Source organism: Perognathus longimembris, chromosome 3 (genome assembly GCF_023159225.1).
Source record: "Perognathus longimembris pacificus isolate PPM17 chromosome 3, ASM2315922v1, whole genome shotgun sequence".
In the NCBI taxonomy this organism is placed as follows: domain Eukaryota; kingdom Metazoa; phylum Chordata; class Mammalia; order Rodentia; family Heteromyidae; genus Perognathus; species Perognathus longimembris.
This window is the reverse complement of record NC_063163.1, coordinates 87,879,853-87,894,095: the sequence shown is the minus strand read 5'-3', so window position 1 is coordinate 87,894,095 and position 14,243 is coordinate 87,879,853. Positions and strand designations below refer to the sequence as shown.

The 14,243-nt window shown below is 50.0% G+C and overlaps 1 protein-coding gene across 1 annotated transcript in view; it reads right to left on the bottom strand.

Annotated features, from left to right (window-relative positions):
- Dnah10 (dynein axonemal heavy chain 10) overlaps positions 1–14,243 on the bottom strand; it is an 84,537-nt gene that overhangs the window by 56,865 nt on the left and 13,429 nt on the right. Inside the window, exons 11-22 of the mRNA XM_048340715.1 lie at positions 13,812–13,982; positions 11,897–12,073; positions 11,058–11,183; positions 9,928–10,100; positions 8,836–8,987; positions 7,394–7,558; positions 6,375–6,582; positions 3,987–4,143; positions 2,144–2,620; positions 1,826–1,984; positions 634–750; positions 442–544 (exon numbers count right to left, since the gene is read on the bottom strand). Of these exons, the coding sequence (XP_048196672.1) occupies positions 442–544; positions 634–750; positions 1,826–1,984; positions 2,144–2,620; positions 3,987–4,143; positions 6,375–6,582; positions 7,394–7,558; positions 8,836–8,987; positions 9,928–10,100; positions 11,058–11,183; positions 11,897–12,073; positions 13,812–13,982 (2,185 nt within the window). The remainder of the gene's footprint in view (positions 1–441; positions 545–633; positions 751–1,825; positions 1,985–2,143; positions 2,621–3,986; positions 4,144–6,374; positions 6,583–7,393; positions 7,559–8,835; positions 8,988–9,927; positions 10,101–11,057; positions 11,184–11,896; positions 12,074–13,811; positions 13,983–14,243) is intronic.

Below are 14,243 nucleotides of genomic sequence, written 5' to 3'. Positions count from 1 at the left end.
TAGGATTATAGGCATGAGCCACCACACCTGGCTAATCTTTTTTTTTTTTTAATTGTCCTCTCAGGCATTTGCCACTGAGAGAGGAACATGACTAACACCGCAGGGAACTAAGATAACATTCCAGGATCTAAGTGCAAAGAATAAGCTAGAAAGGCACAGGACGGCATGGGTACAGGTGGGTGCTGGTGGCTAAGTCGCCTGTGCTGCAGTGGGGATCTTCACAGTCTCTCCAGGAGTGGACCCTGCCCCCAGCTCTTTGCAAAGCCCCTCGATATTCAGTGTTCAGAACTAGCCCAGCTTTCCCTAACTGCAAATGCTAAAGCCAGACATGAGAAAAGTATTTGAGGGCAATTTATGGGTTTATAAGTTCTACTGCCTCCCACAAACTTCTTAAACAAAATGCACACTGCAAGCTCTGAAGCCCCATAATGGATGATTTACCTTTATCAAGGTCTTCGCCCACAGACCCCGGGCCTTCGCTGTAAAAGCGGCGGGCAAACTCCTCAAGCTGAGCTCTATAGTTCATGATTTCATCACGGGTGATCTGCACAAAGCAATGTGGTGCTGAGAGGTACTCTCATTCTTCCCTGCAGCACTCACCCAGATGACATCCCCAGAAGACAGCCAAGGTACCTCAGTGAAAGTCCGCTTTATGCCTCCAAGCTCATGTTCCACGTTCATGGATTCCTCAAAGAGATTCAGCCACATGCTCTCAATATTCTCCACCAGCTCCCTCTCTGTGTCGGTAGGCTGATTGACACGACAGATGAAGAAGGGGAGAACCAAAGACAACTCAGCAACAATTTGGAATTGAAATGTCAATTTGGCCTCTGGGGACTTTTGCTTGTGCTTGAAATATTAGCATTATGTTCTTACAGTTCAAATGAACTCAGAGCCAAGTGGCACATGCCCATAATCCCAGTACTTGGAACACTGAGGCTGAAGGAGAGAGAATTTGAGGCTAGCCTAAGCTATGTAGCAAGAATCTGTCTCAAAAACAAAAACAAAAAACAAACACAGAGCAGCTGGACATCAGTGGCTTACATCTGTAATCTGGTTACTCAGTAGGCTAAGATCTGAGGAGCCAGGTATGAAACCAGTACTGGCAGAAAAGGCTGGTGGGGAAGAAGAAAATGAGGAGGAGGGGAGGATGAGGATGAGGAGGAGGAGGATGAGGAGGAGGAGGAGGAGGAGGAGGAGGAAGAGGAGGAGGAGGAGCAGGAGGAAGGAGGAGGAGGAAGGAGGAGGAGGAGAAGAAGAAGAAGAAGAAGAAGAAGAAGAAGAAGAAGAAGAAGAAGAAGAAGAAGAAAAGAAGAAGAAGAAGAGGAAGAAGAAGAAGAAGAAGAAGAAGAAGAAGAAGAAGAAGAAGAAGAAGAAGAAGAAGAAGAAGAAGAAGAAGAAGAAGAAGAAAAACCAGGAGGCTCACAGACTGCGCAGGAAATAGAAGATGGAGAATTAGAAAACAATTTTGTTCACAGACAAAAGGGAATTCCAGAACAGACTGTTGCCATGCCTGAATGAAGAGCTTCTGGATGGAGCGCCCACACACACAGCTGGAGTCCCAGAAGAACAGAATGAAGGAAGCTGTGCTAATTACTAAAAACTAGACAAAAGGCATCGCCTGCTAAATAGTTGGTTCCAGCACCAGGCCTTGAACTTAGGGCCTTGCACTCTCACTCAGCTTTCCCATTCATCGCAGGTGCTCTACTACTTGGGTCATGCCTGCACCCTCCCACCATCTGGGGGTAGCTGGAAATGGAATCTCAACCGTGTCCCTGGAAAGGTTTTCTGAGAAGAACTGTCGTTAATGTGGGAGGGGACTTACAAAGATGTTATATATCGCCATGGTCCGGTACCGCTCCTGGATGTCCTTGTACCTGAGTTCCATAATTAAGGATTTATTCTTAATTTCTGCAATTGTTGCGAGAACAAACTTGAGGTCTTCCAGGGTGCCGGGGCTCCTCTTAAGGTTTTTGGACAGGTGCTGAGAAAGACAAGTGCAAAGGTCTTAAGTCGGGAGGGCCGAGGGCCCAGCTGGTGCACAGGCTGCGCCAGGGCTCTGGGTGCTGGAACCCAGGGCCTTGCATGCCAGGCTGGCTTCCTGCCGCTGCCCCCACAGCCTCAGAAGAAGTGGGCCAGGCACCTCAATCTCCTCCTGGAGGCTGAACAGCTCCTCCCTGGCAGAGTCGTTGAGGAGCTTGCCCAGCGAGGTGACCCAGGACTTGGCGTTGTCCTGCACGGTATGCGCCAGTGGCCCCAGCTGCAGGCGGATGCAGTGCTCGTCCCTCTGGAGTGGGTGGCTCATCACGTCCTGTGCCACCCGCGAGTAGAACTGCAGCTTCTGGTCGTAGGCCGCGCACGAGGGCTTCTTGGAGGCGAACTTCTCCATGACGATGGCCTTGTCCAGCTTCCACAGTGGCCGGTACCGCTTCCAGCGCTGCAGGTACTTCATGAGGTTGATCAGCAGCCTGTGGATGTTCTGGGGGATCATGACAGCCTGGTCGATGATCTGGGGGTTCTGGGAAATCTCCTGGTAGAAGCTCACGATCACAACTTCTTCCTCTTCCCCTTTCTGCGGGGGACACTCGATGCAGCTGCCATTCATCCACCGCACGAAATGCTGGCGAGACGAGAACGGGGTCCACAGTGTCTTAGGGCAGAGTGGGGTCTGGCTAGTGGGGGAAGCGTGGGTTTGCCTGCCTGGAGGCAGGATTCTACTGGGGGGCCCAGGAGCCTGATACAGACAGGAGCTGAGATGAGGAAGGTGGGCAGGGGCTGGGCCACAGAGGACCCCGCGGCCACACACAGGCATCTGGAATATGTTTAAGGATAATTAAGGGCTGGGAATATGGCTTAGTGGCAAGAGTGCTCGCCTTGTATACATGAAGCCCTGGGTTCGATTCCCCAGCACCACCTATACAGAAAATGACCAAAAGTGGCGCTGTGGCTCAAGTGGCAGAGTGCTAGCCCTGAGCAAAAAGAAGCCATGGACAGTGCTCAGGCCCTGAGTCCAAGCTCCAGGACTGGCCAAAAAAAAAAAGATAATTAAAAGACACTGGAAATGCACACTTGTGTGATTTTGGCACACAAGAGACTGAGGTAGGAGGATCTTGAGTTTGAGGCCAGCCTGGATTACCTGGTAAGACTCTGATTAGATAAAGCAGCCAGGTGTGGTGGTTCAGGCCTGTAATCCCAGCTACTTGGGAAGCAGAGACTAGGGAATTAAGGTTCCAGACCAGGCTGAGCAAAAAAGCAGTGTGTGAGACTCCATCCCCTCTAGTTGCCCCAGCTCCAAGGGGAGCAGCGTGGCGGGGGATAGGCTAGCCCGGGCACAGAGTGAGACCCTACCTCAAAAATAACCAGCACAAAAAGGGTCTGGAGGAGTGGCTCGAATGGTAGAACACTTGCCCAGCCAGCACAAGGCCTTGAGATCAAATCTCCGTTATACAAAAATAGTAATACAACAAGTAAGCATTGGGGGGGCTCACACAACCTGAATGCCTCTGGTAGGAAATGGATTCTAGAAGCCTCTTGAAGCTTCCCATTGAGTCCAGGTGAGCCAAGAAGGGGAGGGCTCCACAGCTGGGCTGAGATACTAGGGATGCTCAGGAGAGGGAGGCAGAGGGCTGAGGTGGGGCCTGAGTCTAGCATTACTGCAGCCTCCTGGGTCAGGGGAAGCTGGCATGGGCTAGTGACAAGGTGGGGAGTTCAGTTTCTGTTTGGGGGACCCTGAGGCCATGACCCAATGAAAGAGACATGAGACCAGCATGGTGCGTGGCAGAGTGGTGTGGGCCCAAGACAGAAATGCACGTGTCACCTTCCCACCACTGATGTCTCTAGCCTCAGCTGGCCACGGCAGGGACAGGAGACAGGAGCAGAGTGGGGCGCAGGGGACGGGATGCCCCGCGTCTCAGGGGTCTTCAGAAGAGCCAAGCCAGTGTCCTCCATGCCCTGAGTGGGGGCCTGCAGCATCCTGTGTGCCTCACCTTGGTCACCTCCACGCAGCTGCGTGTGCAGTGGACACACATCTTGTCAATCTCGTTGGCGTTGGGGTGCAGGATGATCTCGGGGGCTGTCAAGATGGTTTCTGCTTGGAACAGAGGGACATGTCCCAGAACCAGATAGTTGAAGGACTGCAGATTCCTGAGGACCAGAGGAAGGACGCATTGAGCAGCACACCCCACACCCAGTGCGGACACACCATGACATGCCACGCTCTCACAGGAAGTGGAGGTCACCCACCCTGCCCCGCTCCCGAGCCCCAACACCCAGTATGCGGCTGCCTGGGGAGCCAAGACCCGCAGCTGGGGAATAAGTACCATGATCTCCAAGAGCTGTTCTGGGAGATTGGGCAAATGAGTGCCTCTGTGCCCGGCCCCATGCCCCCTCCTGGAATCCAGCTCTTCATCCCTCTCCCCGAGGCCACCACAGCCAAGGCCAGGAGTTGTGTTTGGTTTGGGGTTTTTGATGTAGAGTTGCTGTGTAGCTCAGGCTGGCCCGGAACTCGTGACTCTCCTGAATCCATTGCCAGAGGGCTAAGATGACAGGGGTGTGTGCATGTACACGTGTGTGTGTGTGTGTGTGTGTGTGTGTGTGTGTGTGTACACACATGCATGTCTGTTTATGGCTTGAGGCTTGAACTAGGGCCTAGGCACTGTCCCTTAGCTTTTTCACTCAACCATTTAGGCAACAGCTTCACTTCTGGCATTTTTGCTGCTTCATTCAGAGTCTCGTGGACTTTCTTTCTTTCTTTCTTTCTTTCTTTCTTTCTTTCTTTCTTTTTTTTTTTGCCAATCCTAGGGCTTGGACTTAGGTCCTGAGCACTGTCCCTGGCTTCTTTTTATTTATTTATTTACTTACTTATTTTTTTGGCCAGTCCTGGGGCTTGGACTCGGCCTGAGCACTGTCCCTGGCTTCTTTTTTCTCAAGGCTAGCACTCTGCCACTTGAGCCACAGCGCCACTTCTGGCCATTTTCTGTATATGTGGTGCTGGGGAATCAAACCCAGGGCCTCATGTATATGAGGCAGGCACTCTTGCCACTAGGCCATATCCCCAGCCCCCCTGGCTTCTTTTTGCTCAAGGTTAGCACTCTGCCACTTGAGCCACAGCACCACTTCTGGCCATTTTCTGTGTATGTGGTGCTGGGGAATTGAACCCAGGGCTTCATGTATACGAGGCAAGCACTCTTGCCATTAGGCTATATCCCCAGCCCTGGTAGACTTTCTTAGTGGGCTAGTTTCAAACCTCCATTCTCAATCCTCAGATCTCAGCCTCCTTCCTGAGTGGCTAGGATTATAGGCATGAGTCATCAGTACCCAGAATGAGATTTTTTTTTAAACATGCTTCCTCTCTCTTTCCCCACCCTCTCCAGCTGATAATACTCTAGAACTCCCATTGCTCTGAGAGCAGCAGGTGAGCTCCTTGTCACAGCTGTCCAGGGCCTCTGTGATCTGCTCAGCCTTGTACTCACAGCTCATCTCCCACCTTGCCCTCTCCTCTGCTTCCCCTCCTCCTTTCCTTCCTTCCATGTGGCTTCTCAGATTCAGATCATAGTTACAACATGGCCTTTGGTGACATTGCAGTCCCCCCCCCACACACACATATACACACATACACATTCACACACACCCTTCCTTTCAAACACCACTCTGCTCTGAGCCTTTCATAGAAAGCATCTCTAGTTCCTGTTTCCTGTGTCCTGCCTCCCCTGTGTGGACTGTCCTGCAGGACAGAGCCTTGTAGGTCTGTAGCTGGGAAAGCTACAGTAAAGGCAACAAACTGTGGTGCCCAAACCACCTGAAAACAAAGCAGCCAGACACAGGAGGCTCACATGCCTGTCATCCCAAGCACTCAGGAGGCTGAGGTCCAAAAATCAAGGTTCAAAGCCAACCTGGGTACAAAAGTCTATGACACTCTTCTCTCCAGAAGCAGAGCTGTGCTCTAGTGATAGAGTATCAACCTTGAATGAAAAAGCTAAGGGACAGTGCCCAGGCCCCAAGACTGGCAAAGAAAGAAAGAAAAGAAAGCAAAAGCTGGAAAAGAAAAACAAACAAAAAAGTAGAAGAGACTAAAAAGGGGAAACTCTTTGCCAAGATGCCAATTTCCTGTAGCAGACTAGAGAAACTTCTCCCCGGGCTCCTCATGAGAGACGCGGTGTGAGGAAATGAACAGCTCTGTGGACCTGGGCTCAGAAGTCACACCCATGATCAAGTCCTGCTGGGGGCAGGGGAGCAGCAGGGTCAGCAGCCCCCACAAGGAGGTGGCTGCATGCTGGGCAGTGGGATGGGGTCCTGGGGATGGAGGAAGTCAGGGTGCTGGGCCTCCCCCCCCACCCCAGCCCTGACTGTAGCCTGCAGAGATCCCATGTGCTTACTTGAGGACAAGCTTCGTGAGGACATCGTAGATCTTGCCCTCCCAGTACTCGTAGTAGGGCACCAGCTTGGGCGCCCTGCCTGTGTTGGTATGGATGACCAGGCCCTCCACCTTGGTGAGCAGAGGCCCGATGGCCATATACCACCTGACCATGTGCTCCACATCTTTAGCCCTTTCCCGCTCGATGTGCTCAAAGAACTCCTTCACACCTGCCAAGGACATATCCGTCAGTGCCCGTCACTGCCCCGAGGGTACCCAGGACAAGCAGGGAAACGAGCGGGGTACCTCCCAGACTGTCAGAGAGTGGAGAACAGCCAGCACCCACAGTGAGGACCTGCCTGTATGAGACCTGTGGCCATGGGGAGTGGGGAACCCCACACACTGAGAGGCCTTGGCCTCAGCCATCCTATTTGTCTCCAAATATCTCATGTGAACTAGTGAACATGAGCTCGGAAGGCCGTGGTTTATGGGCTGGGGCATGGCTCAGCAGTAGAGCGCCTACCTCACCAACTCAAGGCCCTGAGTTCAACCCCCAGCATAGCCAACAGCAACAAAAAGTAATCTACATTCTCATTACAAAGTATGGGCAAAAACTGACCTTCACAAAGTCAATCATTTGAAGGGCAAATACCAAGGACACACAAGGCTCTGTGTTCGAACTCCCAAAAGTAATAAGTAAACTTACCAAAAGTAATAAGAATGATCTGTAAATCCATCTCAACTATACATAAAACACTGCAAAAATGGGGATTGTACTCACAGCCCTTTCAAGTAAATAAGATCTTAGGAATGAATTAGTCCATTCATAGACTATATAACATATATACTATAAAATTATTTACATGTAATTTATTTAGCTGTAAAGCCTTGACTGAGCCTTATTCTCCTTTCTCCAACAACTAGCTAGCTACCCTGCATATATATTTTTATATAGACTCTGTCTAAGCGAGCTACACCTCAGCATGCAATCCTGCTGGCACTTCCTATTATCTCCCACCCAGAAAAGCGGGCACCACGCACCGGGCAGCTCCTCCTCATTCTTTTGCATGGGGTACTTGAAGAGGTTTACAGCCTCGATCAGTGTGAGCCGGGAGGAAATGTCATCCGCATTCTTGTGAATCTGATGGACAAGAGACTCGAACTTTCCAATGGCCTGCTTGCACCGGGTTATGTAGTCAGCAATACCTATGGAGAAACGCAGAAAGACCCCTCCCACTGTGACAGCACCCGGGGACCCACAGGCAGCCCTGCTCCATACCTCCCACTGGCCCATGGCCTCCCGAAGGGACTACACCCTAATCAACTGGGGTCATTAAGAATGGCTCTCTTGGGACTGGGAATATAGCCTAGTGGTAGAGTGCCTGCCTCACATACATGAAGCCCTGGGTTCAACTCCTCAGCATTACATATGTAGAAAAAGCCAGAGGTGGCGCTGTGGCTCAAGTAGTAGAGTGCTAGCCTTGAGCAAAAAGAAGCCAGGGACAGTGCTTGGGCCCTGAGTTCAAGCCCCAGGACTGACCAGAAAAAAGAATGGCTCTCTTGTGTGAGCTTAGATATGTGTGTGCCGTGTGTGTATGTGTGTATGTGTGATTTATAGAGGAGACTAAGACTTGAGGCAGCAAGATTGTGAGGCCAAGGCCAGCCTGAGCTATACAGAAAGACTTTCCAAAACAAACAAAAAGGGCTGAGTACTGGTGGCTCACACCTGCAATCCTAGCTACGCATTCTAGCTACTCAGGGACTGAGCTCTGAGGATCACAGTTCACAGCCAGCTGGTAGACACATCCAAGAGACTCTTATCTCCAATGAACCAGCAAAAAGGCAGAAGCAGGGGTGAGGCTTAACTGGCAGAGATCCAACCTTGAGCAAAAAAAGCTGAGCAAGAGGACAAGGCCCTAAATTCAAGTTCCATTCAGTACCAGCACCAAGAAAGAGAGAGAGAGAGAGAGAGAAGAAAAAGAAAGAAAGAAAGAAAGAAAGAAAGAAAGAAAGAAAGAAAGAAAGAAAGAAAGAAAGAAAGGAAGGAAGGAAGGAAGGAAGGAAGGAAGGAAGGAAGGAAGGAAGGAAGGAAAAGGAAGAAGAGAGGAGAGTGAGAAGGGAGGGTGGCTCAGCCACCTTAGAAAATAGCATGCTTTGTAGAATATTAAACATGCAGCCACCATATGACTTAGTAGTTGGATATCTGAGTGCTTATCTCAGGAAAGAAGAGGCAACTTGTGTCCACACAGAACTCTGTCCACTGCACAGCAACCACACAACACTGAAGCAACCTAAGTGGCTTGCAAAAGGCAATACTGGTGTGTGAAGTACAACACAACAAGGAAAAGGGCACACAACTGCATGCAGTAACTTGGCGAGTCTTCAGAGAATTAGGTTGAGCAGAAAAGCCACCCCCCACCAATTCCATACATGCTACTCCATGTACATCACAGTCTGGAAGTGATGGGCAGGCGCTGTGGTACCTAGTGAGTTCCAGTTCAGCCTCTTGTATCCGGAGCGAAACACGTGGATGAGCTCCTGGGAGTGGTCTGCCAGGAGGAGCATCTCGGCGTCGTTCAGCGTGCCGATGAGCGTGTGGTAGTGGTCCAGCATGCGCTGTATCCCATCTGTGTACCTGCACCATGTCCCAGGCTTAATAACTGCAGCCCACCAGCACTGACAGCTCATGCCTGTAATCCCAGCCAGTTAGAAGGCTGAGATCTGAGGATCCCAATTCAAAGCCAGCCTGGGCAGGAAAGTCCTTGCGACTCTTAACTCTAATGAGCCACCAAAAAGCCAGAAGTGGAGCTGTGGCTCAAGTCATAGAGAGCTACCCCTGAGCACAAAAGGGACAGGGACAGCACCCAGACCTTGAGTTCAATACCCAAGGTTGGCACAATTAATCAATTAACTACATGCAAAGGCAACAGTCAAACTCAAAGCCATGAGTTCAAATACTAGTACTGTCAAAAATAAATAGATTTGCAGAGCTGGGTGTGGGTCAGTGGCGGAGTGTGGTCTGCTCTCCTCCCTGCCACTACAGAAGAAGATGTTATTTGAATAGTAATTAATGTTACTGTTCTATTGAAATAGTTCTTAGTTTTAATTTCTGAAGTGCTCAAGATCGGCAGGTAGAAAACCCACAATGCTTCAAGGGAGGGATTGATCCTCAATTATTGTTCTCTCTGTGTGTATGTACATACATGTGCCAGTATTGGGGCTCAAATTTGGGGTCAGGAGCTATTCCTTAGCTGTCTCTCTCTACCCTTGAATCACAGCTCAACTCCTGGCTTTTTGGTGGCTCACTGGAGATAAGAGTCTCTTGGATTGTCTGGACTGGCGTCAAATTGCAATACTCAAATCTCAGCCTCCTCTTGAGTAGCTCATTACAGATGTGAACCACTAATGCTTGATATGTTCGATCATCTTTAAGAGGTAGTTTGAGAGAAGAATGTTCTGGACTGGGATCCTGGATCAAGTAGTGCAGTGTTGACATTGAGTCATGAGGCCTGGGTTTTTATTCCTGGCACTGAAAAAAAAAAGAAGACAAAAACTCTAAGGGCCACGGGTTCTACCTGAGTAACTTGTCCTCCTGGAGCGCCACATTGCGGGCCAGCTCGGGGATGGGGAAGCCCAGCTGCTCCATGTACTTGGTCTCGTTGATGATCTCTTTGAGGACGGGAGAGAAGTTGATGACAAACACGGCCCCCTTCTCCGGGCCCTGGCCCTGGCCTGTGCCTGAGGATTCCTCTGTGTTGTTGAACACCTGCAAAGAGCCAGTCCTGGGGTGAAGCGGTGATCCCCCCAGCTCCCCACGACCCTGGGAGAACTGCAGAGCCCTCCCCTGCAGGCCAGGGAAGGCAGGGACACTGTTTGGGGAATGGGGTTTTTAAGGAATTTGATTTGGTCAGCAATATATAAAAACTGGGTGACTTCACATAAAATTCCAGAATCCTGGCTCCTCTCAAGAACTGGGGACTCTGATTATGTCTAGGGCTGGGCCGGGACAGGAGCTGGAACCAGCGCAGGCCAGGCTCCTGTCCATCCCACCAGCTTTTTCCCTTTGTGGTGACGGGACTTAATTCCTTGCTAGCATTTCAGGAACCAAAGACTTAACATTGAATTATTGAGGGCCTACTACATACAGAGAACCCAGTGCTGAGAGAAGGGTGGGTCATGTGAAAGGTACTGTCAGATGCTGTTTATGGCATCTGCTCCAACCATGCCTAAATAGAGAAACTGAGGCTCAGAGTTAGGCTTCTTGCTCATAATCAGTGGGCCATTTCCTACCCATGGCAGGTACTGTGCTGACTGGCTCCCTTTCCTTCCAACCTCACCAAGCTCCACAGATCCTATCTCAAGAGAATGCCACAGATAGTCAGGCACAGTGGTTCTCACTTGTAATCCTAGCTACTTGGAGGTAGAGATCAGAGGATCATGGTTGGAGGCTAGCCCAGGCAAACAGTTCTTATGATTCCCTGTTGACCACTAGCTGAATATGATATCACACTGCTGTCCTCCCAGCTAAATAGGAGAGTCATGGCCAAGCTGGCCCAGGCAAAAAAAAAAAAAGCAAGACTCTATTCAAAAAATAACAAAAGCCACAAAGGGCTCAGGATGTGGCTCAAGCAGGAGAACAGCTTCCCAGAAAGCACATGGCTCTGAGTTTAAACCCCAGGCCACCACAAGCGAGGGAAGACCGAACCTTGGTAAGAAGGCTCTTCTTCATGAGACTTGGGAGGATCTGCTCTGTGGTCTCCTTCCATTGCTCGTACTTCTGGTCTTCATATTCCTTCATTGTTCTGCCCACCGTCAGGTATTTCTGCTTTACCTAGCATTCAAGCAACTGTGCTGGGACATAGCCTGTTGGTAGAGTACCCGCCTAGCAAGTACAAGGCCCCGAGTTCAAATCCCAGTACCACAAGAAAGGGAGAGGAAGAAAGGAAGGAAAGGAGTGAGCCAATCTACTCTAGAGCATACTAAAGCCCTGGGCTGGAGGAGGGACAGAATTAAGAAGACAGGGGTAACCAGGAACCAGCAGCTCACAGCTGTAATCCTAGCTACTCAGGCTGAGATATGAGGATTAAGGTTCAAAGCCAGCCTGGGCAAGAAAGTCCACGAGATTCTTCTCGCCCACGAACCACCCAAAAGCCAGAGTGGAGCTATGGCTCAAGTGGTAGAGCTCTAGCTTTGAGTTAAAAAGCTAAGGGACAATGTCTAGACTCTGAGTTCAAGCCCACCTACACAAAGGAAAGAAAAAAAAAGACAGTGGTCCCTCAGAGAGACCCAGGTCAAATACAAGAAAAAGCCTGGGTATTAAATGTAGACAGAAAACACAGAGGCATTTTCAACAGGATGTCTGAGGCCCTGCCCAGGAGACACACACAGCCACACACACACACACACACACACACACACACACACACACACACACACATGCATGCACATGCACACATGCACACACATGCGCTGGAGCACACACATACAGCCTGTGGCATATGGCATGCACGGATGCCAGCAACCCCAAGGGGTGACCAGCTGTACCTCCTGGCCCCTCTCGCTGTCCAGGAGCTCCTCCACTTCCTGGAAGCGGAGGATGGTGTGCTTGATGCGGTAGAAGAGTGAACGCTCCCAGTAGATGGCGCCCGCCACCGGGGGATGGTTTTTGTACAGCAGTGGGGTGTCCAGGTTCCTGGTGAAGATGTGGTTGACAATGTCAATCTGCAAGGCGGGCAGAGGAGCGCTATCAGCCTGATGCCTCCAGGAGCCACAGACTTGGGCTGAGATTTGGGTCTTTTAAGAGACATAACTTAGAAGGTCCAGGAAAACTCCAAGATAAAGTATTTTAGCCGGGCACGGTAGCGCACACCTGTAATCATAGCTACTCAGGATAAGCTGAGGATCATGGTTCAAAGCCAAACCAGACCCACAAATCTATGAGACTCTTATCTCCAATTAAACAGCAAAAAGCCAAGTGGTAGAGCTTGGTAGTGGCTCAAATGGTAGAGCTCCAGACTTGAGTGAAAAATCCAAGCAAGAGCACAAAGCCCTGAGTTCAAGCCCCAGCAGAAGAACACACACCAAGAGGAAGAGCACTTTCAGTATTTGCTTCTAATTTGCTGCTTTTTCCTAGTCTGTGTTTTTCTTTGATCTGTTGCACGCAATGCCCCAGGTTGCACATGTTCTAACAGCCCGTGCTCATGGCACCCATGGGCTGACCAACTCCCAGCTCTCCTAAGACATGGCTGCTGGCAAATCTGCATTCAAAAAGGACATTTTGTGGGCGGGGGCACAGCTCATTGGTAGCACATGTCTAGCATGTGTGAGGGCCTGGATTCCACTTTCTGCAGGAGAAGGAAGAGGGAGGGAGAGGTGGAGAGGAAGGAAGAGGAGATGAGGAGGAAGTGAGGAGGAAGAGGCGGCGGCAGTGGCAGCAGCCTCTGTGTGTGCTGGGGTAATTAGGCAGGGTATCATAACAATGGCCCCCAGAGAGGTCCACCTTCCACCCCGACGTGTGAGCTTGTGTTTTGTGACCAAGGGACTGAGGGATGTCACGTTGAAGGTGGAATTGAAGCTGTCAGCCAGTTGACCTCAGGGCGGCCAGGGCAGCCTAGATCAGCCAGCTGACCTTACGGTGGACAGGGCAGCCTAGAACAGTTTGGTTTTTTTTTTTTTTTTTTTTTTTTTTTTTGGCCAGTCCTGGGCCTTGGACTCAAGGCCTGAGCACTGCCCCTGGCTTCTTCTTTTTTTTTTTTTTTTTTTTTTTTTTTGCCAGTCCTAGGCCGTGAACTCAGGGCCTGAGCACTGTCCCTGGCTTCTTTTTTGCTCAAGGCTAGCACTCTGCCACTTGAGCCACAGCGCCACTTCTGGCCATTTTCTGTATATGTGGTGCTGAGGAATCGAACCCAGGGCCTCATGTATACGAGGCAAGCACTCTTGCCACTAGGCCATATCCCCAGCCCCCTAGAACAGTTCTTAAAGCGGTGAGAAAAACAGATGAAGGACAGAGTGAGCAGTCAGCATTAGTGGCTAGAAACTTCTAGAAAGGCATAGAAACACAGCCATGGGTTCTCATGAGAAGACCCAGAATGGAAGGCGGTCCCTGCTGCCACTGTGATTTAACCCCAGGGAGACTGAGGCAGACTTCCAGCCTATAGGACAGTGAGATGACAAATCTGTGCTATGGCAACTTGATTTACTAACTTATTTGTGTGGAGGCGCTGGGGCTTAAGCTCAGGGCCTGGTGCTCCCTAGGCCAAGGCTAAGTTTGTTCTTTTGTTACATTTCCCCCATTCCTGGTGATGATTATGATTATTTGCATTCTTATTTGATTTCCCACTAGATAAAATTTCTATTTTCTGCACTCTAGGAAGAGGATGGCTGGGTTCATTTTGACCTTAGTATTTTCTTTCATTAAGTATTTTTTGGAGACCAAGGCAGTCATAGATTTCCCAATTACCTCTTTACAATACTGTGCAAGAATGTCATTAAATTTCATCATCATCTGTCGGTTAATGGCCTCCCGTGAGCGAATATGCTTAAATTTCAACAGCATGTCAAATGCTGCTTCCGCAGACCGAAGAGTCTTAAAGGACTCATCAATAAAATTTTTTGCTTCTTTCTCAATAACCTGCAAAAGAAAACAAAATAGCCCTCTTGCCCCCTTGATTCTCCTACGAAAACACAGAGGGCTTGTCCTAGAAAAATTAACTCAGGGGGCTGGGGATATGGCCTAATGATAAAGTGCTTGCCTGGTATACATGAAGCCCTGGGTTTGATTCCTCAGCACCACATATATAGAAAAAATGCGAGAAGTGGTGCTATGGCTCAAGTTGTAGAGTGCTAGCCTTGAGCAAAAAGAAGCCAGGGACAGTGCTCAGGCCCTGAGTTC